This window comes from Protopterus annectens, chromosome 7.part0, assembly GCF_019279795.1.
Source record: "Protopterus annectens isolate FY-2018-M chromosome 7.part0, PAN1.0, whole genome shotgun sequence".
NCBI lineage: Eukaryota > Metazoa > Chordata > Ceratodontiformes > Protopteridae > Protopterus > Protopterus annectens.
The window spans coordinates 375,732,426-375,756,634 of NC_056739.1; the positions used below are offsets into that span (position 1 = coordinate 375,732,426).

General features: G+C 38.5%; 1 protein-coding gene across 1 annotated transcript in view; it reads right to left on the bottom strand.

Moving 5' to 3' along the window:
• CAPZA1 (capping actin protein of muscle Z-line subunit alpha 1) overlaps positions 1 to 24,209 on the bottom strand; it is a gene marked incomplete at its 5' end in the record, with an annotated part of 284,137 nt that overhangs the window by 72,462 nt on the left and 187,466 nt on the right. Inside the window, 1 exon segment of the mRNA XM_044076941.1 lies at positions 19,834 to 19,905. Coding sequence (XP_043932876.1) covers positions 19,834 to 19,905 — 72 coding nt within the window.

Here is a 24,209-nt window from a genome sequence, read left to right on the forward strand (position 1 = left end):
CAGAGACCACTCGTGAGGCATGAAAATAGCTCTGCTCAATTTGTCTGCAATCACATTGGACTTCCCGGGGATGTGCGTTGCTAACAGAAATTGCTGAGAAGAAATCGCCCATTGCCATAGTCTGAGTGCCTCTCGATATAGGGGGTAAGATCTGGTTCTGCCTTGTTTGTTGATGTACCACACTACAGACATATTGTCTGTCTGAATTGCTATAGTTCCTTTGGGAAGAGAGTCTTGTAGGGCTTGCAACGCTAGAAGCACTGCTCTCATCTCTAGGACGTTTATGTGCAAGTGGCACTCGAACGGTTGCCACATGCCCTGGACATTCCTGCCCTGGAAATGCCCCCCCCACCCGATCAGGGAGGCGTCCGTTGTCACCGTAGCAACCGGAGGAGGGACAAAAGGTCTCCCTAGGAGGAGCTGAGGAGATGTGATCCACCAAGAGAGATGACTCTTGCACGATTGAGTTATCCGAATAGGATGGGACATTGGGAGGCTTTGGTAAGACCATTGTGTGAAGAGCATCCATTGCAAAATCCTCATATGGAAGCGAGCTAATGGTAGGAGAGGGATGGCCACCGCCATAATCCCCAAGACTTTCAGGATCTGTCTGGCTTTGACTTTGTTGTTCTGCAAAAGAAGAAAGACCTGTTTGTGTATGTCTGCTATCCTCTGCTCTGTGAGTCTGGCTGACATCTTGACTGTGTCTAGATTTGCGCCTATAAAAGTAATAACACGACAGACTTTTCGTAGTTTATCGAAATGCCTAGTGCCTGACATGTGCGAAAGGTGTAGTCTCTGGCGAGGAGTTGGTGGGGGCTGTGAGGAGCCAGCCGTCGAAATAAGGAAACACCTGGAATCCTTGGCATCTCAGATGAGAGGCTACCACTGCCATGCATTTGGTAAACACTCGAGGGGGCTGTAGTGAGACCAAAGGGCAGGGCTCTGAATTGAAAATGACTGGTTCCCAGCCTGAGGCGGAGAAACCTCCTGGAGCGTCGATTCATCTTGATGTGATAGTACGCATCCTGGAGATCTATAGAGCACATCCAGCTGTCTCGGCCCAAAAAGGGAAGAATGGACTGCAGCGTGACCATCCGGAACTTTGTTTTCTTGATAAACTTGTTCAAGTTGCTAAGATCCAAAATGGGTCTCCAGTCCCCTGTTTTCTTTGGAACCAAAAAGAATTTGGAGTAGGTTCCGGATCCTACTAGGTCTGCTGGCACTGGTTGAACGGCTCTTTTTGCGAGCAGCTTTGAAATTTCTAATGCTGCTTGCTCCCTTTGACTGGGTGGAACGTCTGGAAGGGATTTTTTAGACAGCTTGGGAATGACAAGGAAAGGGATTCTGTAGCCTTCGGAAATGATAGACTGTACCCACTTGTCTTGAGTTAGGGATAGCCAGGCTTTTGGGTACAGTGACAACCTTCCCCCGACTGCCTCTGAAGGTGGACAGTCGGGCAACACCTCAGGGATGCTGAAAAGGCTTGTCGGAAAAGGATTCTCGACTGCCCTGATTATGTGGGCCCCCTCTGCCTCTGGGACGGCGTCTACCATTGTTGTTCCCCCCTCTGCCTCTAGAGGGGAATCGACTCTGTGTGTCAGGCAAGTCTCCTTGGGATTGTTTACGGAACCACATCTTTCCCCCCTTCTGACCTTTGGGGTAAGGTCTAGAAGGGGTAGAAAAACGGACTCCCGACGGCAGAAAGAGTTTTGCCATCAGTCTCGCACCTAGTCAGGGTTTCCTTCACTTGAGGACCAAAGAGGGATGATCCATCAAAGGGGGAATTAGTGAAGGACGCCTTAAAAGGGTCCGCAAAGTTACAAAGCCGCATCCAGGCGTGCCTACGCAAGGCTACGCCTGTACCTGCTGCTCTACTTGCTCCATCCGCCGCATATGAAAGGAGGCGCATGGAGGAGTTGTTTATAGAATTAAGGGTAGACAGCTGAGAGTTCATCCTATCCTGAAAACCCACAGCTGTTGGGTCCTTCAACATTTCACTCGCTTCCTTGAGTAAGTCCCTCTGAAGTAGAGTAAAATGACAGGTAATTCAGCGATCTCATAGTAAAGGTCGCTGACGAGAACATCCGCTTCCCGTACCTGTCCATCGACCTAGACTCCTTGTTAGGAGGATGAACAGGCACCGAAGGATCAGCTAACTCCTTCTTGGTAGCCGCAGCCACCACCATAGCATCAACAGAGACACCTTTGGTCAGAAATTCTTTATCCTTAGGGGCCATGATGAACTTAGATTGTCTCCTGGGGGTGGGTTCCACTGAGTCAGGAGCTGCCCAAGCCTTCTTTGCCACCACTTGCATAAGGGGGTCAAAGGGAGGGGACACCCAGGAGGTGGAAGGGCGAGAGCCAAACGCCTCAAGGTACACAGATTCATCCTCTGAAGGGTTGAGGGCTGGCCAATTCCCCCTCTGTTTTAAGATTTCAAGGATGTCTGCAAAGGAGACATCTTCAGAGGGGGAACAAGGGGAACCTTCAGAATCCTCTAAATCAGTGTCAGAGGTGACAGACTCAGGGGAGTCAATGTGCTTCCTCTTACACTGCCTCTTCCTAGGGGGCTCTCCTACAGGGTCAGGAGAGGCCTCGGAAGAGGAGGAGATCCCCACAGGGGAAACTTGAGGAGCTGGCTCTCTACGGTCGGGGACAAGAGAGTGAGTAGAAATCACAGGAGGCACCATGGAGGGAAGGGCGGAAGGAGCCGATTGTGGATTAGAACCTGGTTCTAACACGCTCCTCATGACCTCAAAGGCACCCCTGTCAGGCAGAGCCGGAGGTCTCCGTTCCGAAAAACTGAAAACCTACCCCGGCACCGACAGTGATGGCTCCGAGGCCGATGTCGGAGCCGAACTCACCAGCGCCGAAGCACCGAGAGGGAGAGCGGGGTCGGACAAGGGTCCGATGCCACTCGCCCCCTCGGAGCCGACGAGGGAAGTCTGGCGCCGAGATTCTTCCAAGGAAGACATCGGAGCAGACGACGGAACCGAAGACAAATGTATCGGTTCCGACGCCACCACAGTCTCGGGTCCGAACCACCCCGGCTCCGAACTCAAGAGAGTCAGAGGAGGAATATTTTGAGTGGTGGGGATAGTCTTCGACTGTTGAGTCGGACTTTGAAGCATCTGGGCTAGTGCCTCGGACTTAAGAAGTCAACTCACTACTCTCTGAAGGTCATGGTCCGATAACCTGTAAGACCTAGAAGAGTGGGATCTATGGCTCCGTTCAGACAGCAAAGGTGATGCTGGAGCAGAATGAACGGAGCCAATAGATGGAGAACGGGACCTCTTCTTAGTTGTCGGCTCCGACAACTTGATCGGAGCCGACTCAGTTATGTTTTCCTCGGCTCCGGCCGGAGCCGAGGACACCGTAGGTACATGAATTCGAGATTCATCGGCTGGAGCCGATGTTCGAATGGACTTAGGGCCCCCCAGAAGTCGGCTCAGAGGCTGGAGCCGAAGTTCTGGAGGACTTGGAGGGTTTCCCTGATGACTGAGTCGAGGGACCCTCAGGCTTTAATAAGCCTCTTAGAATTAATTTATTTTTTCCCTCCTGCAGGACTCTAGGGCTGAAGCCATGGCAAACAGCACATGAGTCCTGCAGGTGCAAAGGTCCCAGGCAGTAAACACAAGAAGTGTGACAGTCTGTCAGAGACATCTTCTGACAGCACGAGTCACACTTCTTGAAGCCTGAGACCTTTGATTCTTTGGACATGTCCAAAGAGAAGTAAAAGTGTAATCCCAAACACACACACACCGATTACACTTCTAAAAATAAAACTTTAAAATTTAACTTATAAAATTTAACTTATAAGTAAGTTTTAAACCAAAAAACTCCCTACAAAAAACACAGACACTCCAACTACCAAGGGAAGGAGGGAGTGGGCCTAAAGCCCGAGGGAAAGGTTCGATATTTTGGGATAGGAAACTGGTGAAAAATTGACTAAAAGGGGATTAAAACTATTTAACTTAAAAGTTATAAAAAAGAGCTAACTTAAAGGGGGGTCTGACTGACAAACTGTCACAAGATTCAACTAACCTGAGCCGGTTGAAAAAAGCACCTCGATCGCGTAGCGGCAAACGAGATCTGAGGAGTTACCGCCTAGCATTGTGGGATATAGGGGAGCCTCGAGCCAGTGGAACTAGCTCTCGAGCTTTTGGAGTGGCCGAGTCGAAGCCGAGGATTGGCTCCGAACCCATCCAGCAAGAATGAAGGCGAGATTGACAACTTAACATGGTAGGTTTATTACATCCTGTATTCCTTTTGTAAGGGACATCTGATGTCGCTTTAGTTGCTGCATACGCCTGGTCAGGTACATACCAAGAGGAGCACTGTACTCTATGATTGGTCTGATAAGGGTGGAGTACAGTGGGATAATGACCTCTTTAGACCTAGATGCCATGCCCTTACCTACAAGTTGTGTGACATAAAAGAACTTTCTCACTACTGTGGCCAAGTGTTGGTCGAAGACAAGCTTACTCTAACTGTGCAACCAGATCCCGGACTACTGGGTTGACTCTTAGGGGGAATATTATCAACATGGTAATTAGCCGGGATAGTTGACTTCCCAAAAGGTAAAATTGTGCATTTTTTAGCATGGAGTTCAAGACCATTGCTTTGGCACCATTTGTTAGTCAGAAAGAGGTCTTCTTGAAGAATGCTAAAGTTTGCTGGGAAGTCAATAACCCCTATCTTACAATCATCTGCAAACTTAGTCAACCATAAACCTTCGGCATTCGTTTCCATTTCAAAGAAATGGATGCCAAAAAGGAGCGGGCCTGGTATGGAGCCCTGCAGGACTCTGCTAGGAACTGACCTGTTGGTGATAGTGGTCTCACATCTATTTTGACACCAACAAAAAAAAAAAAAAACACATTAAAAATTTCCATTTACATGCATGATACATCACTTTTCTTGTCTCTTAACTACTGTCAGTTCAACATTAAACTGCTGAATTCAGGCCTAGCCTTAAACCTCATTCCTGAACATTATTCTGGAAGTATTGATACCATGCATTTTCCATTTTTTTCTATACAATTTGTTCCTTCTCTTTTCTAAAAGTCCCTCTTCCAGCTTTTTACTCTCTTTTACAGTACTCAAAACTTCAAAAGATAGTTTGTTTAGACTATTTTCCACTTTATAGTAATTGATTTTTTGTCAGCCAGAATTACAAACAACAAGGATTTGCTATGTCTAGCAATTCAGTTAATTTTCCAGCTGAAAAGAATCACGTTTACAGTTAGAAACATTTGCTCATCCAATATTTCTGACAGAGTACTTTGTAGGAAAGTTTTAAAATCTGCCATGTTACACTCCTAATACATGCATCTCCAGTAACCTCTTTCTTCCCCCATCATACTTCCAACATTTGGTATCTACCTGAGGAAAATCTTTGAAGACTGCTTGGGGTATAAACATATCTATTCATACACTTCCAAGCAAAAATCCTAAACCTTCTAGACTTTTGCATACTTGGGAGCCATACACATGTCTACTCACTGCTGCATTTTAAAATTTCCAGTCTTTCTTTCCAATCTTTAACCACCTCTGATTAATTCTTATAGTTATTGTGCAATACTTAAAAGGTTCATAGGTGTGTACTAGGCTAATGGCCCTGGAGCCTTTACAAGCCTAGCCCATAGCATTACCCTGACGTCATGCCACCCGACCTTAGTTCCCAGTGCCTCTGTCAAGTACAGCCAATGGAGTGATCCCTGGGGTGAATTTTCTATTTCCCATCCACTCATCAAGATTTCTCTTGAAGAGGGCCAGTGAGACACTCCACTTGACATGTATGGGAAGTCTATTCCATAGCATGGGCAGTCTCTGGGTTATGAACCTGTCCCCTCCAGCTTGTTCTGCTGATTGTGGTAATGAAGTTGAGGTCTCTGGAACATGCAATGCAGAGGGATTGAAATTTCTTTAGATGTAGCATTTCTACCAGAGCTGGGTCAGTCATGGCTTTGTAAGTCAAGCAGAGATTGCCTCTAAGTAGGCAATATGAGACACAGAATAGTTGGGAGTTTTTTGAGTCTGTCCATACAATACAAGTGTTTAAGGCTTAAGATCCTCTTTGTGAGGTATTTTTGCAGCCTCTCCAGTTGTTGTAGGTGTCTAGTGAGGTACATGCCAAATGGGGCACTGTACTCCTTGATTGGTCTAATGAGGGAAGAGTAGAGGGAGACAATGACCTCTTTCTTCCTGGATGCAAAACCCTTTGTAATGAGGTGTGCCACATAGAAGGACTTTCTGACCATAGTGGTTATGTGGTAGACAAGAAAGAGAGGTTGCTGTCAACCTGTGTTAGATCTCTTATGATGACTGGACTACTATTGATGTGGTAATTCATGGGAACCGGGTTTTTCCCAAAGGGGATGATGACACTTAAGGCCATGGTTCTGAGACCAGTCATTTGTCTCAGTGAGGCCTTTCTGTAGGATGTCAACATCACTTGGGGAGTTAATTATGGCTGCCAACTTGCAATTGTCTGCGAACTTTGTCAGCCATAGTCCTTTCGTGTTGGCCTGAAAGTCTGAGAAGTAGATACCAAACAGGAGAGGACCCAGGACTGAACCCTGTGGTACTCCACTTGTGAGCCAGTTTGCAACCCACCTAATGATATAGGGGTTGATACCTAGCTTAGTGAGTTTTTCTATGATTCCTGAGTGAGGAATGGTACCAAAGACTTTGGCCAGATCAAGGTAGGCTGTACGAACCACCTTGCCTTCATCCACAGCTCTGGTGACTGACTCAAAGAAGTTGACCCGGATGAGCAGGCATGATCTACCCTTGACAAAACCAAACTGTGTGGGATCCTGAGTTTGGAGGTTCCCTATATCTTTATTTATTAGCTCCATGATGATGCATTCCATAGCTTTGCATATCAGACTTGTCAAGCCAATGGGACGATAGTTCTCAGGGTCTGTAGTCGCTCCTCCTTTGTGGAGAGGAATGACTGTAGCAGTTTGCCATTCGGTACCATTTTGCAACAGCTCCGAGCAAATCTGGGTATTGCCGTGGAGATTCTTTACATAACTATACAAGGCCTTGTAGTTGTCTTTACTAACTGCTGCAATTCTGTTTTCATAGCTAGCTTTAGAGGATTTGATGAGGGATCTCAATTTTTTGTTGAGGCTGATGAGAGTTTTTCCAGTCTTGGGATTTCACCTTATTTCTCATCAGTTTCCTCCTTCTGTTGTAGAGTTTGTCTATGGCACTCCTACTTACTGAAACTTTTTAAAAAACTTCCGTTCTAGATTCAGCTATAAATTTTACCGGAGCAGGTCTTTCTCTGAGAATTCCCCCATCCCTGTCTCTTTGTCTATACTCTAATATCAGTCCCTGACAAGGAAGGCATTCTCTAGCCTCCAGTCCATATGTCCTCTTCTCATTCTATTACCCTTCACAGTCATTATTTGCTCCTAGTACCTTGGTTCCTTAGCCAGTTTTCTCTAGTACATTCCAGCCCCCACCCTGCTTATTTTCTATACTTCTCCTTGAAGTCATTCCTACTCACAAAATCTCCTCTCTCTCTTCTCCAGATGGCTTAGTTCTTAAAATACTTTCTGCTACTTTACGAATATAATATTCAGTATAGTTATTATTCCCCTTGACCTGCATCCAAAATCCCACTTTTTATTTCTAGAACTTCCACCACCCTGCTTCTCCTTCTACCCAGAGCAATGCCATCAGGGAGTTGGTATACTTAAATTGTAGAGGGTGAAGTAGGTCTTAAAGCCCCTTCAAACACAATTGTTTTTTTGCATTGTTCTTGTTTTCTTCTAAACATACATTCAATGTAAGTTGATCAACAGAATGTTAAATAGGGAATTTATTTTCCAATATACTTGTGCACACACACACTCTTATGATGCTGAACATTATGCATCCAAAGTACAGGTTCTGGGGGGCATGGCCATGAAGAGCACTAAGTAGCAGCACTTCTCTTCAGCTCTGTCTCTTCAAACTTTTTAAGACAAGATTTTCAGAAAATATCCGAATTGTGTACATTTTTAAGCTATTAACTCTTCTTCTTATATAAAAGGACAGCATATAAATTTTTTTTTTAGAAAACTATAATTTTTCCTGTAAAAGATTTCTGGGATACTCTGATCTCTGCTAATCAAAAGAATGAGCTTCTCTAAAACTACACATCAGGATACTACCTTAAAGAAGGAAATGCAATCCTTGCTAACTAATATACAAGAATTATCAAACAAAATTGACAGAATGGATTTGAAACTGGATAATTTTAAGGAGAGATATACACAACAAATGGACACTATTCATGAAGACCTAAAACAACAGAAAGAACAAATCTCAGGAATTCGAACAGCTCTCAATGATCAGGACACCAAATCCAGGAAAGTGAACATAATATTGAGCTTCTTTTAAAACAAAATACTCAGCTGCAATCAAAGGTGGATGAAATTGAAAACAGATCTCATTGTAATAATATAAGAATTTTTGGATTGCCTGAATAATACAGAAGAAAACATGGAAAAGATCTTGGTTGCCAGAAATCCTGGAACTTCCTGAAGTCCTTTCCTATGGTATTGAAAGGGCTCACAGATCTATAGTCTCATCTAAATACAGCAAAACTAATTCTACTAAATGTGTGATTGTAAAATTCCTTTCACCACATAAGGAAACAGTATTGAAAACAGCCTGGGCAAAATCACCAATTAAAATAAAAGACAATATAATACGCTTCAATAATGATTATTCTCCTGTAGTAATATATAAGAGAAAGATCTTTCTGCCCTTAATAAAATAACTTAAAAAGAATCAAATAAAATCCCATTTACTACTTCATGCAAGACTGAAAATCTTCTACCAGAATACATTTAAAATTTTTGAAGGCTTAGACACAGATCTTTCATTTGTTAAAACAAACAAGCTACTAGACAAAATTGAAGACATGGAATGGGCTAATGCTAGTTTAAATAGAATACCAGAGAATGGAGCATGGAAAACCTTTGAACAAAAAAAGAAACTAGGAAAATAAATGTTATTGGATTCATAAATTCACCATCATTTACATATATTTTCTCTTAACTTGCTTCTTTTTACTTGCAAGTGACCCAAAAAGTCCGTGGAGATGAAATTGGATCAACAGGTAAGAACTGTGAACATATTTTGTTCACGGATATTTTATTATTTTTCTTGTTGGTATGTTATAGTTGTTGCATTATAATCTAAAAGATTCATTGTCTATAATCTCATAGTATATATAATCTGTAATTAAGTAATGGTGTTCAGCTGATTGTAGTATTTATGATATTGATTAGTAGTTTGTTTTGATTGAAACTGGTCATATTATTTAGGGTTTGTTTGATTCTTGTGCTTTATTTTGTTGTGGCCTTGGGTTTGTGAGGTGGAAATGTAGCTCTGGGCTGTAATGTCTTTAAGGTGGTGGCTTGGTTGTGTTGTGCTGAGCTGGGGCCGAGATATTTTATATTGGTGTGGGATACTGCTAGTTGTTCCCTTTCTTTGTTTGTACGGTGTTGCTTTTTTGTTTATCCCTTTTTTCCTTAGTTTTTTGTGTGCGCCCGTATTTGTTAGATAAATGAAATACGTTGCTTTTTTACTTGGCTGGTTGCATTTTGGGGCTGTGTTTGTGATGTGGTTGTTTTACAGAGCTTCCAGAGCTGCTATGGCTAGGCTTGGTGCTGGGACAGCTTTGCTCTCCCTTTTGCTTGATATGGGCTGCGCACTGTTGGCTCGAGCTTTGAGATAAAGTAAAAGTGAGTTTGTACTCACAGTTTCCCGCTGAAATCTTAAAAAGTTGTTTTCATTACAGATCCTGCTCGAAATCAACTTCACGAGATGCTTGTACAGCAGGACCGCCTCTTCACTACTTCAACACGTAGCAGTGAGAATGTGGATGAACCCTGAACTTGATTGCAGCTAGATTATGTAAATGGAACGTTTAAACGCATAAGAAAGTCAACGGAAATGTCTACATGTTCGCAAATGATACGGACTATAAGATTCCTGCAACTAGTGAACAGGACATTTATAATATAGTATGTAACCTCGTTTTTATTTTAATACAAGTTGTGATAAGTAGTTTTCTCTTCTAAATACTCTTAATCAAGTTACATGAGGACACAGAAGTTTTTTCTCAAGCAGTTCATTCTTGTGTTAGCATTTCTGTTGTGTGAGGGTGTTATGTTCACATACGTGCGTGTACGAAGGAGAGACAACTTTATTTTACATTGGAAATAGTTTTTTTTTTAAAACAGCATTGCTACACTTGGTATCAGTTGTGTCCTATTTACCCAAACTGAACATGCCTCATAAAAGTCTTGGCTCTGTTTTATGAAGTCACCCTGACTAAGTTCATTAGGAACACCTTGCTGAAAGCAATAGTCCTGGCAGATATTTCAAACCTTGTTTTATGTAGCAATTATTCCACAAGGCCAATGCACCTACATTACTGTTTTGATTATGTATTAATGCATTAAAATTTAAGGTAGTATGCAGAAAGATACCAAGACAGCATTATTCATAGTCAAAGTCATTGTATTTATTTATTTTACTTTATTTAAACGAGGTAATACATTTGACAGAAATGGCTTCATTTGATGTTATCATAGAAGACTACCTAAATCAATGCTTGTTCAGGGTTATATAGTTTAAATTGAAAGCATTCAGGGTAAAGCTATAAGACTTTGTTATATATTTTAATAATTACAAAGTCTCACAAACTGAAAATGATTCTGTTTTGATCTAGAACAAAAACACTTCTTTTGCTTAATTTGTAATTACTAAAAGTACTTATTGGTCAATTTAATGCCATGCTTGACATTTTGTTACAGTAAGACCATAATTTAATGTTTTGACCGATCCGAAGTTACTATTAACATTATAAATTACTCCATCTATACATGGGGTATGCAAGACTACTACATGTGCAGTTTTCATTGTATTACTTATGTTTTGTCTGGACATCTTACAATTAGCTTGATAACTATCCATCTTTATAAATCTTTAATATACGTTGTGTGCTAATCATTGCAGATAATATTGTCTTCTCAGTTATAGATTATAGTGTACTAGCTTTTAGGTACTCTGACACTTAATAAGGACACTGTACTCAAGCTTATGTATATATTTCATTAGCAGTCATTCTGATATATAATAGTATAGCACTAATTATAAACTGTTAGATATGGTTGTAATAGTTATTCTAAAATCTTCAAGAAAATATTGCAAGAAGTTTATCTGCTATTTCAACTAATCGTCTTATAATACCTCTTAAGCAAACAGCATTTCAGCATCTGATATATTTTATATATATTTATATATTCGGTTCTGATGATGCCTAATATTTTAGGCGCTATTATTTCCTATAAGATATTAAGATTGAAGTAACGGTTTACATTAATGCTACAGCTACGTTTTTCAGATAATATTTTTTGTAGAGTCTATGGTTGAATAAGTGACATTATGACCTATTGTATGTCTCTATTAATTGCACTGCTTACTATGATTTTTTTCCTCTTTTCTGATGGTTACCGAAAGTAAAATTTTAAGATATGTCATTACCAGATATTTATTAGTGTTACACCTTACAGAATACTTTTCATATGGTTGTTTTTATGTACCATTAACATGAATACACTTTATATTGATTCTTGATATATACTATTAGTTTTTTTTTCCTTGAAGCTAAAACAGTCTTATTTAGAGTAAATATTTATCAGACAGATGCTGATTAGATCTTGCTACTGGTCAGAGGGTTAATTTGAGTGATCATATGTCACTCGAAATGGGAGTATTAAACTCCAGAAGGGATAGGGTGGTTATGATGTTATTAGTTTAAGCTATAAAAGTTTACTATTAGTTTTCTTGACATTTTCCACAACACTTGAAAAAGCAATCCACATACATTTAATTTTTTCAATGCTACTACATTACCTTATAAATAGTGCATCATTAAGTATTCCTTTCACTTTCTTTAATAGCTTATGGTTTTGGTCAAAATATTTCCTTTTCATTAACATAATACTGAATGACTTCATTAAAGAGTATTTCAATTCACATTAATGGACTAAATAATCCAAATAAGAGGGGCAGTCTTTAAATAACTCAAACTACATACAGTTCAATTAATATTCTTACAAGAAATCCATTTGAAAACAGATGTATTTAGATTAGATACCAAATCATACTCAGTGTTAGTAAGTTCAGAACATTTTCAAAAGAAGAGAGTAGCTGCCATTTTATGGAACACCACCTTACCACGACCAAAGATTATTAATACTTATAAAGATAATAAAGGAATGTTTTGTCTTGTTACTATCCAGTTTAATAACAAAATTTAAACCTTAATAAATCTATATTAGATTCCAGGAATAGGTACCAATATGGTAAAACAACATTTTGATCATATAGTACAACTTACTAAGGGACATATAATAGTTGGCAATTTTAACTGTATTTTAGGTAATAAAGAATCAACATCTCATAATAAAAGAATTACAGCTTCAGCCAACCTGTTGAAAGATTTTTTCGAAACATTCCTTTTGAAATACATACATACCTTTGCTGATTCTGATTCTTTAGCTTACACTTTTTTTCACAGACATAATATGCATTAAAAGATAGAGTTTTATTTTCTAATGATTTAGTAGATTCTTTAACTAGTATTAAGATGATTACATGCCCTTTATCAGAACAAAATTCAATATTTTTTGAATTTTTAGTTGCTCCAATTTGTAATGTTCAAATAAGCAGAATACCTGCTTATATCACTAAGTTGAAAGATTTTAAAGAATTTATAACATTAGAAATTCAGAATTTTATAGAACAAAATATCAGTGATATCTCTGAATTTTTTGTATGGGATGCCTTAAAACCTTATCTTTATGGGAGAATTATTAATTGGTACCACAAAAAGAGGAAAAGTTTGGATGAACAAACATAAGCTAGATCCTCAAACTTATTCAAGAAAAAGATATTAATAAAAATGATAAAAAAAAAACAAATTCTTTTAATAATATATGGAAATACTGAACCATAAAACTATGATTTTAGAAAAAAATTCAAGTTTTAAAATTCTCCACTAATCTTAGATCACTAAATTTATTAGGTAATAAAACTAAAATAATAAATAAATCCAATCATATAAATGAAATATTTCCCCTAAAAAGTAAAAAAGTCTCTGGTATACAAAATATCTTAACTGAATTTAGAGAATTTTTTACTAATATTAATCAACAATCTAAGATAATAGATTCTAATCAAGAAATCAAATCTTTCATTAATAAATATACAAAAAAGACTATCAAATGAGCAAGCTACTTTTAGACAGACCCATCTCCTTTAAAGATATTCAATCCCAGATCACTAAATTAAAACTTAATAAAGCACCGGGAAATTATAGTATCATCCCAGAAATGTATAAGCTATTACCAACTGATGCCTTAAAACTGCTTCATAAAGTTTACAATATTTCCCAAAATAATAAATTTAATACCTCTGTCATGGAAATATACTTTTATCTCCCCAATCCTTAAAACTAATAAGACCCTGTTAAAATGTTCATCCTATAGACCTGTCTCCTTACTAAATATTGATTACAAAATGTTTGTCAATTTTTGCAGACAGATTTAAAAATTTTTTACCCACATTAGTTGAAGATAATCAAACTGGATTTATAGTAAACAGAAACTTTTACGATAACATCAAAAGAATTCTATCCTTAATTGAATCAGTTAAACATTTAAATAATAATTTAACATTAATTAGTCTAGACAAATTGTAGGGCGGCCACGGTGGTGCAGTGGTTAGCGTTGTCGCCTCACAGCAAGAGGTTCTCTGGTTCAATCCTCGGCTGGGGTGCCTTCTGTGCGGAGTCTGCATGTCCTCCCTGTGGTTGTGAGGGTTTCCTCCGGGTGCTCCAGTTTCCTCCCACATCCCAAAGACATGCTGTAGGTGGATTGGACACGCTAAATTGGCCCTAGGTATGAGTGCGTGCGTGTGTGTGCCTTCTATGGAAGGTTGGGTGCCAGGCTGGCATCTCGACACTGTAAAACTCCACTGCCAATCATGAGCAGACAGGTGATCCGCTGTGGCGACCCCTAACCGGGAAAAGCTGAAAGAAGTCTAGACAAATTGTGCTTTCGACTCAGTAAATTGGGAGCATTTATATTATTAGAGGAATTAAACTTTTCTAATAGTTTTACAAATGTAACTACACAATTACAGCAGGGTAGCCAAGCATATATTAAAATAGGCACAAATATATCCCAAAATATACCAATTATTAAAGGAACCAAGCAAGGATGCCTTTTATCTCCCTTACTATTCACATTGATTATGGAGCCTTGGGATAATTTGATAAGATATGATGAAAACATCGAAGGATATAGGTTAAGCCCCAATGAAGTTTCCAAAATACAAATGTTTGCAGATGACACTTATTTACTCTAGGTGGTAATAATATGGCTATTCATGCTCTTTTTAAAGATGCTTGAGTATTTTCAAAAAAAAAAATCAGGTTTAACCTTAAATAACAAAACTAAAATCTTAACAATTGGTCCTAAAAAAACTTGAATTACAGGATGTTTATAAAAAATATTGGGCACAATCTGATGAATTACTTTACTTAGGTATTGTAATTGCTAACAACATGAAAGATATAATTCAAAATAATTACAATAAAAGTTTGTTAGCAATAAGAATCTCATTAAAAATTTAATAAAATCCAATTTTCTATGGATGAAAAACTTAATTATAAAGATGATCCTATTACCCCAAATTCTTTATAGCATTCAATCAATCTCTTTACCTCCAACTAGTTCAATAATTAAGACATTTAATTCTATGATACATAAATTTTTATGGTGCCCTATTAGACCTAGAATAACTCTTATCTTATATGAAAAATTGGGAAAATGAGGTATAGCTTTGCCTACTTTGGGAAATCTACTCATTTTCGGCAATGGCTAAATCCATTTCTCTACTTATAACTATCAAATGCACTGCTAAATGGAAAAATATTCTAGAATATTGAGTAATGTGATAAATAATAATAAATCACAGAAATTAATGTTATTAAATAACTCGCATTTGGATCTTAAAAGATTTTTCAACTTATTCCTCTCAGAATTTTAGATCTACTTTTGAGAGCTTTTAGAAACTATATATATATAAATTCTATTTGTATAAAGACTGGTCATTTCTTCTATTTCCTATAGCTTACACGCAAGGTGCTATTTTTTCTTCTGATTATCCGAAAATGTATTCCTTTCAACAGAAAAAATTAATAGTTTGGTCTCAAATGATGTCTAATAATGACCTAAAATCCATTAACTTATTGAAAAATTAATATGATTTTGATACATCTTCTTGGTTGGATCTACATGAAAGTAGGAAATATGTCTTAACTAAACGTTCAGTACCTAAATTAATTCAGTACATGGTGTTGTCTATAAATCCCTGACAAGGAACATTTTATCTCACTTATATAAGGCAATTAAACTAGATCTAGATAATACACCAGATAATTATTGGAATAATTTTTCCTTAATAAACAATCATTCCCCTACAGACAAACAAATTACATACATTACAATCAGCTAGTGTAACCACTTTTCACTAAGATGGAAAATTTTCACATGGAGGTATTTGCATAGATCTTTTATCACCCCACTTTCTTTAAATTTAATAAGACAAATGTTAACTATTGGAGATGTAATAAAGAAGTTAATGCAGACTGGGCTCATATGGTATATGTTTGTACAGAAATAAATTCTGGAAAGACAATTTCTTTCTACAAGCTATTTTTACAGACAATTTTTTTCTTTCAAAATCACTTGTATTGTTTAACACTCCTGTTCCAAATTGTATTACAGAAGTTAATCAGCCTCTGCTCTGGTCTAGATTATCAGTAACCAGGAAACCTATTACAAGAAACTGGAAGTCTAAATATTCTCCCTCAGTAAATGAATTCAAAAATTTACTTTTTGAAGTATGTAATTTAGAAATATTGACCAAAAGAGCGAGTACTACTGTATGCAACATGTGGAAGAAAGTATACAATTTGTTAGACAAATAATTTAACATTATTGTAATGATATTTAAAAGTATCTTCAATTTACTAACTTGTATTTGTGGAAATGTCATTGTAAATAGTTTGTGTTTTTTTTTTAATTTTCATTGTCACTATTATTCATATCCAAAATTGTACTCAAGATAATGTTCTCTTATCTATTTCAATTTAATAAAGCTGTTTTAAAAAAATACAGATTCTGAAGCCAAAGCTAGCATGAGACATTACTGGAGTTCAAAATCTCAATTACTGTGCTAATGGATTATTTTACTGCTGATTCCCCAGGTTATCACAATAAAGAAATAATTAAAATTTGATGCATGTAAGGCTTAGAGTGCAATCTCAAGGCACCAATTTTCCTAAGAATCTGGATTTAAAGTGTACATCCTTTGTAAATATAAGGAGGAACCATTTATATATTTTACACAAAAGTAGGACCAAGTTTTTTTTTTTTTTTTTGTGGCGATGGCAAACATTTTATGCATTTTGTAACAATGTTCAAAACTACAGAATAGGAAAAGACCAGCAGTCCCCAACTACAGGGGTACAGACCAGTACCAGGAAGCACAGAAAGAATAATTTTTTTTGTTTGGCGCCTGACTGTTCAGAAAGAAAGTGTATGCATGTGAATGAGTGCGTTTGTTTCTGTCTGCCTGTGTGAGTGAATGCGTGCACGAAAACAGAAGAGACTGAGTGTATGAGAGAGAGAGAGACAGAGTGAAGAATGAGAGCAATCCCTGACAGCAAGAAAATCAGTTGAGGTTTGCGTACCTCTCTACTACACCTCTCAACCTCTTCTGCACAAGAAATTTGGATAGAGCCACCAACAATGGGGGGACAAACAACCAAAAATAAGGACAGATATTAAATACTGCTCTTACAAGCTTAGAAAATTGCTAGAACAGGGTTTCCATTAGAAAGTATATTATCTGAATGATATGAAGTCTGAAACTCAAATGCCTGCCATTATTTAATGGCTTCAATCCCCAGTCATTTGCCAGAAAACTACACATTTTATGAAGATGGGACCAAACATACAAACCAAAAATGTGGACAGTTGAATGGTATGCTCTGTTGACACTTAGCTCAAGAAATCTGGATAAACCTAAAAGAAATGGTGGACAAAAGCTTAAAATAGGAACATATTTTACTTGATTAGTATTTGTGCTAGCATAAATTTTCTGAAACAGAGGTGTGCTTGAGAGAGTGAGTGAGAGCGATAGTAAAGAGAGGTTTGCATACCTCTGTACCTTTTAGCTGAAGAAATCTGGATAAACCCTAAAATAAAGAGGGAACAAAGGCTCAAAGACAGGAACAGATTTAATTACTGCTCTTACAAAATTACAAACTTGCTTAAGTAAAAGGATATGTGTTAGTATTAATTTTCTGAAGGAACTAATAGCCTAATAATCAAATGTACATGTAAGCCATTATTTAGTAACTTCAATATTCAATGACTGGTAACAAACCAAATGTTTTAGGCGTAAAGGGCCAAAAAATAAAGTAAACGCCTGGATATTTTTAAGTGCTATATTTTGGATGTAAAATACTTCCTCTCCTCCAACACCATTAACATTTTCTACAGCAAGTTTGAAAAAGGCAGAGGAACCATTTGACATATTATAAAAATAAATAAATAAATAAATAAATAATATATATATATATATATATATATATATATATATATAAAAACACAGCATTCAAAATAAGTACAACGCAACAATTTTACAAAGAGCCCATTCTCTAGTCTAAGAACAATAATGCTCTCCAGAGTGTGTGTTAATATGTAATTAATGCCCGCACAGGGGTGTACAGGCCCTCTGCCTACAGCATTGCGCCTCAAAAAAACCCTGGGCAGGCGTTAGTTACACAATGACACACACCCTGTCAGGCATTACTGCCTGCTTATTAGGTGTGCGCCATGGCCGGTCCATGGAAAATTGTCTTACATGAAACTGGTCTGTGGTGCAAAAAAGGTTGGAAACCACCGGCAAAGACCATTCAAACTGTTCCACCTAGTCAATTCAAATCCATGAATACTGTGATGAACTAACAATCCCAACCACTGCAACTTGTGTGCGTCTGTCAGTCAGACAGGGACAACCTCAATTTGAACCACTGCTACCAGTTAACGTGAGCAGTGATTAGCCTTTACACTGTATGCTGCCTTGAGTAATAGTGAACATCTGTTAAACTTGCATAAACCTTACAGTGAACAGCTGCTCCCCAAGATTGCAACCACCTCAGACTGAGATCAGTACCTTTTAATATAATCCTGCCAGCAGCCAAACTTTACCAGAATTATTTTGCACACCAACACATACAGATATTTTCCCTGAGGGGTTACCATCTCTTCAGTTCTTAATATCCCCATCCCTGTCTCTGCAGTAACACTGCCACTAACTAGACCACTCCAGTATAATAAAAACAAAATCGCTGTTTACCTCGAGTAAAATAAGGCCCCCTATTGAAACATTAGCACTTGTACTACCGAATACTGACACACCAAAAAAAAAAAAAAAAAAAAAAGGATCACTAATGCAGAAGACCGAATATCGGACATTGCACTTTTAATTATTATTATTTTTTTTGCATATATACCAATTCAGACATCGCCATACCACAGAGAAAGGGAATATGCCAAAAAATGGCCATCTCAGAGGTAGTATATGCAAGTCCCTTTTTTAGCCATTCTGTCTCCTTATTACGGGACTCAGTGAAGCAATAACTTAAGTATTGACTTCGAAAAGGCAGGAGCCAACAGCTGATGTTACAAGTTCAATACACATACAATTAAGCTTAAAACTAAAATAACCAGAAGTATATGAAACTGAATAATATAACTAACAGAATTAAACAGTGAAGTTTTAAAAATCATATATGCAACTATAAAATGGGACAAATAAAATACACAAAATGGTTTTGAACAGACAGATGGCACACACTGCAACTCTGACAGCTTATCTGGACCTGGCTCTATCAGTAGCTAAAGACATATTGATTTGCCATCTACCTCTGATTTTGAAGCCCAAACAATTGTTATAGGACTTCAGATGACACTGACTTCAGCATGATGTCAGTCAGGAGGTGCAATCCATCAGGTAGTAACTGAAGTTTGTTTCTTTCCACTTAAAATAACCTGCAGGGTTTTCTTTTTTAAATGTTCCAGAGGGAAAAGAGTTCAACCAGCCAGTGTCCCAATAAAGTCATTCACTCTCGACTGAAAGCACTATATTATGTTTGCGGATCTGAGAAGCCAAACAATTTAATTTACTATTTCACTATATTTCCACTAAAAGCAGTTACACTCAGTACTACTCACATCCTATGCAATGCAATATACATATTACATGCTGCAAGACACGGTTTTATGGTGTTATTTTTCCTTCAGTTTAATACAGGTTCTTCACAAATAGGTGCATAGCGCACAGCTGCAGTTGTGAAGTGAAAATGCCCAGTCCAAGAGTGCAACTAAAATTAAAAGAAAAAAACTTATGTAAGAATGGATGAGACACCATATTCACTGCTGAAGACAAAGCTCTGACATCAACAGGAAAAGAAGACAGGATGGCTTACACAAGCTTCCTTTAGAGATGTGAAATGCTGCTTTTTTTTTACACTACAGTCCAATCAGATAAATAATGTTGGTTTAAGTCAAAGTAAAGCAAACATGAGCTTTCTATATTAAAAATTGTGCACATATCATTAGCAAACATTTTAAAACTGCTGGAGGCACTTAAGAGCAAAGCTGCAACACTTACTGTCACTTGCAAGGTTTCTTGTATATCCTTATGACTAACTAGCTGGACGTTTCCATCTTCATAGTAATGAACCTACAACAAATCAAAGATTTCATTATCACATGAAATTTAAACTGAAATAAAGCTACAAAACTGTGGAAACAGAAAACTTAACCAAAGTACAAGCACAATCAAGGAAAAATTATACACTATTGGAGTCAGAAAAGCAGGGATGCGTGGAAGTAACAAAATAAGTGGACAGTGAAGAAATTAATAAGCACCCAGAATATTAAAACCACGAAAAGGGCAAATTACAAAAAAAAAATGCTTACTTCAGAGTCTGCAAACTGCCTCTTTATAAGAGATGCCCCAGGAGAATGTCCTCACATTGTAAGTTGAGGAGCGATCTGTTAAGAGCAGCTCATATACCTAAACAGTAAGTGACAAGCTGTGGGGGAAGGGACTCATGGACATAGGGAGGAAATGCAAACTCCACATAGAGAGAATCCATAGGCCAGAATAAAAACAGATGTGGTTGCACAGCCAATGTTGCACCACATCACTAAATAAGAGAAGGAAGCCTAACAAAGTCCACTACCATTGATAATTATCAGTTGCAACACAGTATATCTAGTTATTGAAAATGTACTTGCAAGGAATTACAATAAAATTGTTTACTGTACTATACAGGTTGAGTTCCATATATAAAAATCATAAAAATGTTCACAAAACAGATAGGGAATGACAAGGACTGCTTCACGGACACACAGGTTGCATGGATATATTTTTATGGCAAATCATCCACAATAAATTTATATAGACGAAGAAAATGTTCTACTTCCCCCAATGATTTATATTTTTATACCTAAAAATGCTTTTAAGAAAGCACACTAATTACACAAAGATGCAAAGAAAAAGTGGTCTGCTATTCTCTGGTTCAAATCTCAGCTGGGGTGCCTTATGTGCAGAGTATTTGGATCCATGCAGAAGGGGAGGGCAGCTGCTTTGTAAAATTAGCCTGCATGGTTACCATTTGGTTTTACGTGCAGAATTTTAAAGCACTGCCTCTTCTGTATTGCAAACTGTTATGGTCAAGCTGGTGTGTGTGCGCATAGAACTAAAGTCACTGCTGTGGAACAAACCCTGGGAAGTAGGTTGTGGTGTTTCAACTTACTGTTGGATCTTACCACACCAAATGAAATGGCTGGAATTCAGTGGAATTACTCAAGTTCATGTTGTGATTTTCTGTGAAGGCAAATAACTGTGATAAAAGAAATATGCTAGATGCCGGTTTCAGAGCTAATGCATAATACCATGGAAGTCAACATGCCTGGGACTTTTTTTTTTTTTAAAACAGAGGAGGTCACCATAAAGAACAGAGGTCCCTCTTGAATCTTGAAACAAAACTTGTACAAAAGTACCTGCTTGAATGGCACACTGGTGATGCAAGGCTACATTCAAGGAAGAAGAGAAAATTTATGTTAAACCTGTGTATCAGTCTGCCAAGCAGCTGCTTCTAGCTGTCTGGGTTAGGACTGGGAATGGACTATTCCCAAAGAAGGAATCAGAAGAGGGAGGTGTACTAGAAAAAAATGAAAAATAAAATGCAAACCTTACAATGTATGGACATTCTTCCTCCTCTGTGACTACACAGTACACATGTCTCAGCAGTATACTCGTCCTTGACAAAGAACGTGCAATTATGTAAGATCTTATCAAAACAATTAATTAACTTTTGCGACAGTTTTGACTAGTAGGAGTTCTGCTATAGTCCCAGGTTGTTCAGCATGCCTTCTGTGGCTCATAATTCTTCTTCATTGGTGTAACAGATGCCATTTTCCTAGGATTTCCTAGGATGCCAGGACAGTCGCTATTCAGCTGTACAGTATAAAGCTTGCATTTGCCTAGGCTATTAGAACTTGCCAAGTGAACCACAATAAAACCCTTAAAAACTACAGGAAAAGTCAATGGAGACTACAGGAAAACAGAATACCCTCACCTATGCAATAAGACAGTAGGAAGAAACAGTGCTCCCATCCACTGCATAGACCTGAGCAAGCCCAAGGCCTTAAAATTGGAAAGAGAAGCGACCAGAAGGAGAGAAAGCACTGTTGTACAAAGTCTTACCATAACAGTAGCTGTCCTCCTCTTCACTATTGCAGTATTCTTCATCCAAGTGGTCTTATGGCAAACATAGCCCAACATCTGGCCAGTAAATCAATGTCTTCTGCTTATAAAGGCATCATACCACACAGGTATGCCTCCTGCACAAAACATAGGTCATACGGACACAATCAGAACTGAAAAAAACCCCAAGAGGAACAAAATACCCAAAGGGATAAACAGGAACATATGCATCCAAAGGGCAAGAGAAAGAGGAAAGAAGGGAGAAGGGCCCTTTGGCCATGAGGGAAACAGAACACACAGCAAGAGTCAGGACAAAGTGGGAAGGCGTGAGGAAGTGAATACTGCAACAGCAAAAAGAGGATGACATCTACTGTTGCGTTAAGATTTTACACAACTGTACTATGTCCTTCCATATTACTGTTGCAGTATTCTACACCTCAGGCAAAATACAAGAGTTCAAGAGGAAGCCTGGGAGGAGGAAGGCATACAGGAATCCTCCACAAACTCATGCAGAATAGCTCTGGTATAGCCTGCTCTGGCCCTGGAAATAACATCCAACTTGTAATGTTTAGAGAAAGTATGGACAGAGGACCAAGTGGCCGCCTCAAGAACAGAATTAGTATCCAGACCCTTGAAAAAGGCACCAGAGGTGGCAACTGCTCAAACAGGATGTGCCTTTACAGATGAGGAAAGTCATTTGTCATTAAAAGAACAAAAGGAAATGGCCTTAGAAATCCAGGAGATGGTTTGCTTAGAAACAGCCAAACCCAAAGCCTTGGGATGAATAGAAAAAGGTGCTCAGATTTGTGAATTTCTTTTCTAAACAATATCCAAGCTGTCTGTGCAAATCCACAGTGGAAAGAACCTTTTCAATGACAGACAGCAGAGAAGGAAAAAGAAAGGAAGATGAATACAGTGATTAAGGGACAACTCGATGACCACCTTGCGCATGAAAGAATGACTAGTACAGCAAGAGACCCTGTCTATATGAAAAACCTAAAACAGAATAATAGCCATAAAAGCCCAAAATTCAAACACTCTCTTGGCTGATGTAAGAGCAAAAAGAAGAACAGTCTTCCAAGTACAATGTTTTAAGGAAGCTGAAGCAGCAGGCTCAAAAGAAGCCAGAGTCATTTTTTTCAAGCACAAAACTGAAATGGAATAGGCTTCCTGGAGGCCTGATAGGAAGGACTCCTTTAAGGAATTGCTTGACCTCAAACCTAGAGGCAAGATCATCTTGAGAAAGGTGCTGAGCAAGGAAAGATCCAAACTAGGTCTCCATCTACCCTCCTTCAAGGAAAACTAAGACATTCTGGTGTAAATCCCATTCCCTAACTGGGTGACAGGAATAGACCATGTGGTGCCCTGATAAAAAAGAGGCTGCAGAACATCTTGGAAATGCGCCCTAATCTAAAAGAGGCTGCAGAACCTCTGGGAAATGAGGAAACTAGTCCCGAAGAGATTAAGGAATGCCTGAAAAGGGAGTAAGAGAATTCCAAACCATAAAATGTTCCTCACAGATAAATCGACAGAACCCAAGAATCAGAGGCGATTCAATGTCAATTTAGAAGAGACAAGGAAAGGAGGACAGACAAGAGGACCTGCCCAAAGGGAAGGCCAAACATCAAATAGAATAAGAAGTTATGTACCTACCATAACGTTCCATGTTAGTTGTCTAGGCATCATGGGATAATGGGTAGCCTAGAGCCAGTAAACAGCTATTGAAGATGGCCGAGTCTGAGCCGAGGATCGGCACCGATCCCAAACAGCAGGAATGAAGGCGAGATAGACAATTTAACATCTAGACATATCCTGAAAAGGTTACGTTATACGAGTCGACTTAACAGAAGGAGCACATCTATTACCGTTTTTACCCTTAGGAAGTGGCCGAGTCTGTCTACAAACAAAGGCAGATTTGGATGGATAGTTCCGCTGAAACTTGGGAATATGGGAAACAGAAATGCGCAAGTTCCTGCAAGGCCTTACCCTTATCTTGAAGAGATTTAAATAAATCAGCAGCAGTAAAAGTTTTATTATCCAGAGAAGCATCCAAAGTTTGGCCTTGATAACATCTGGCAAAGCCTGAAAGCAGCAGCCCTAGAAGGGGCATCAGATGTATCACAGTTGGACTTTATGCAGTGACGAGCAACTTGAAAAGTGGACCTTACAAGAAGAGGGCAGAACCCTTCCCTTCAGAATCAAGGAGGTCAGATACCACCTTAGAAACTTGGAAAAGGAGGACAAAAACATAGCTGGTCCTAACAGCCTTT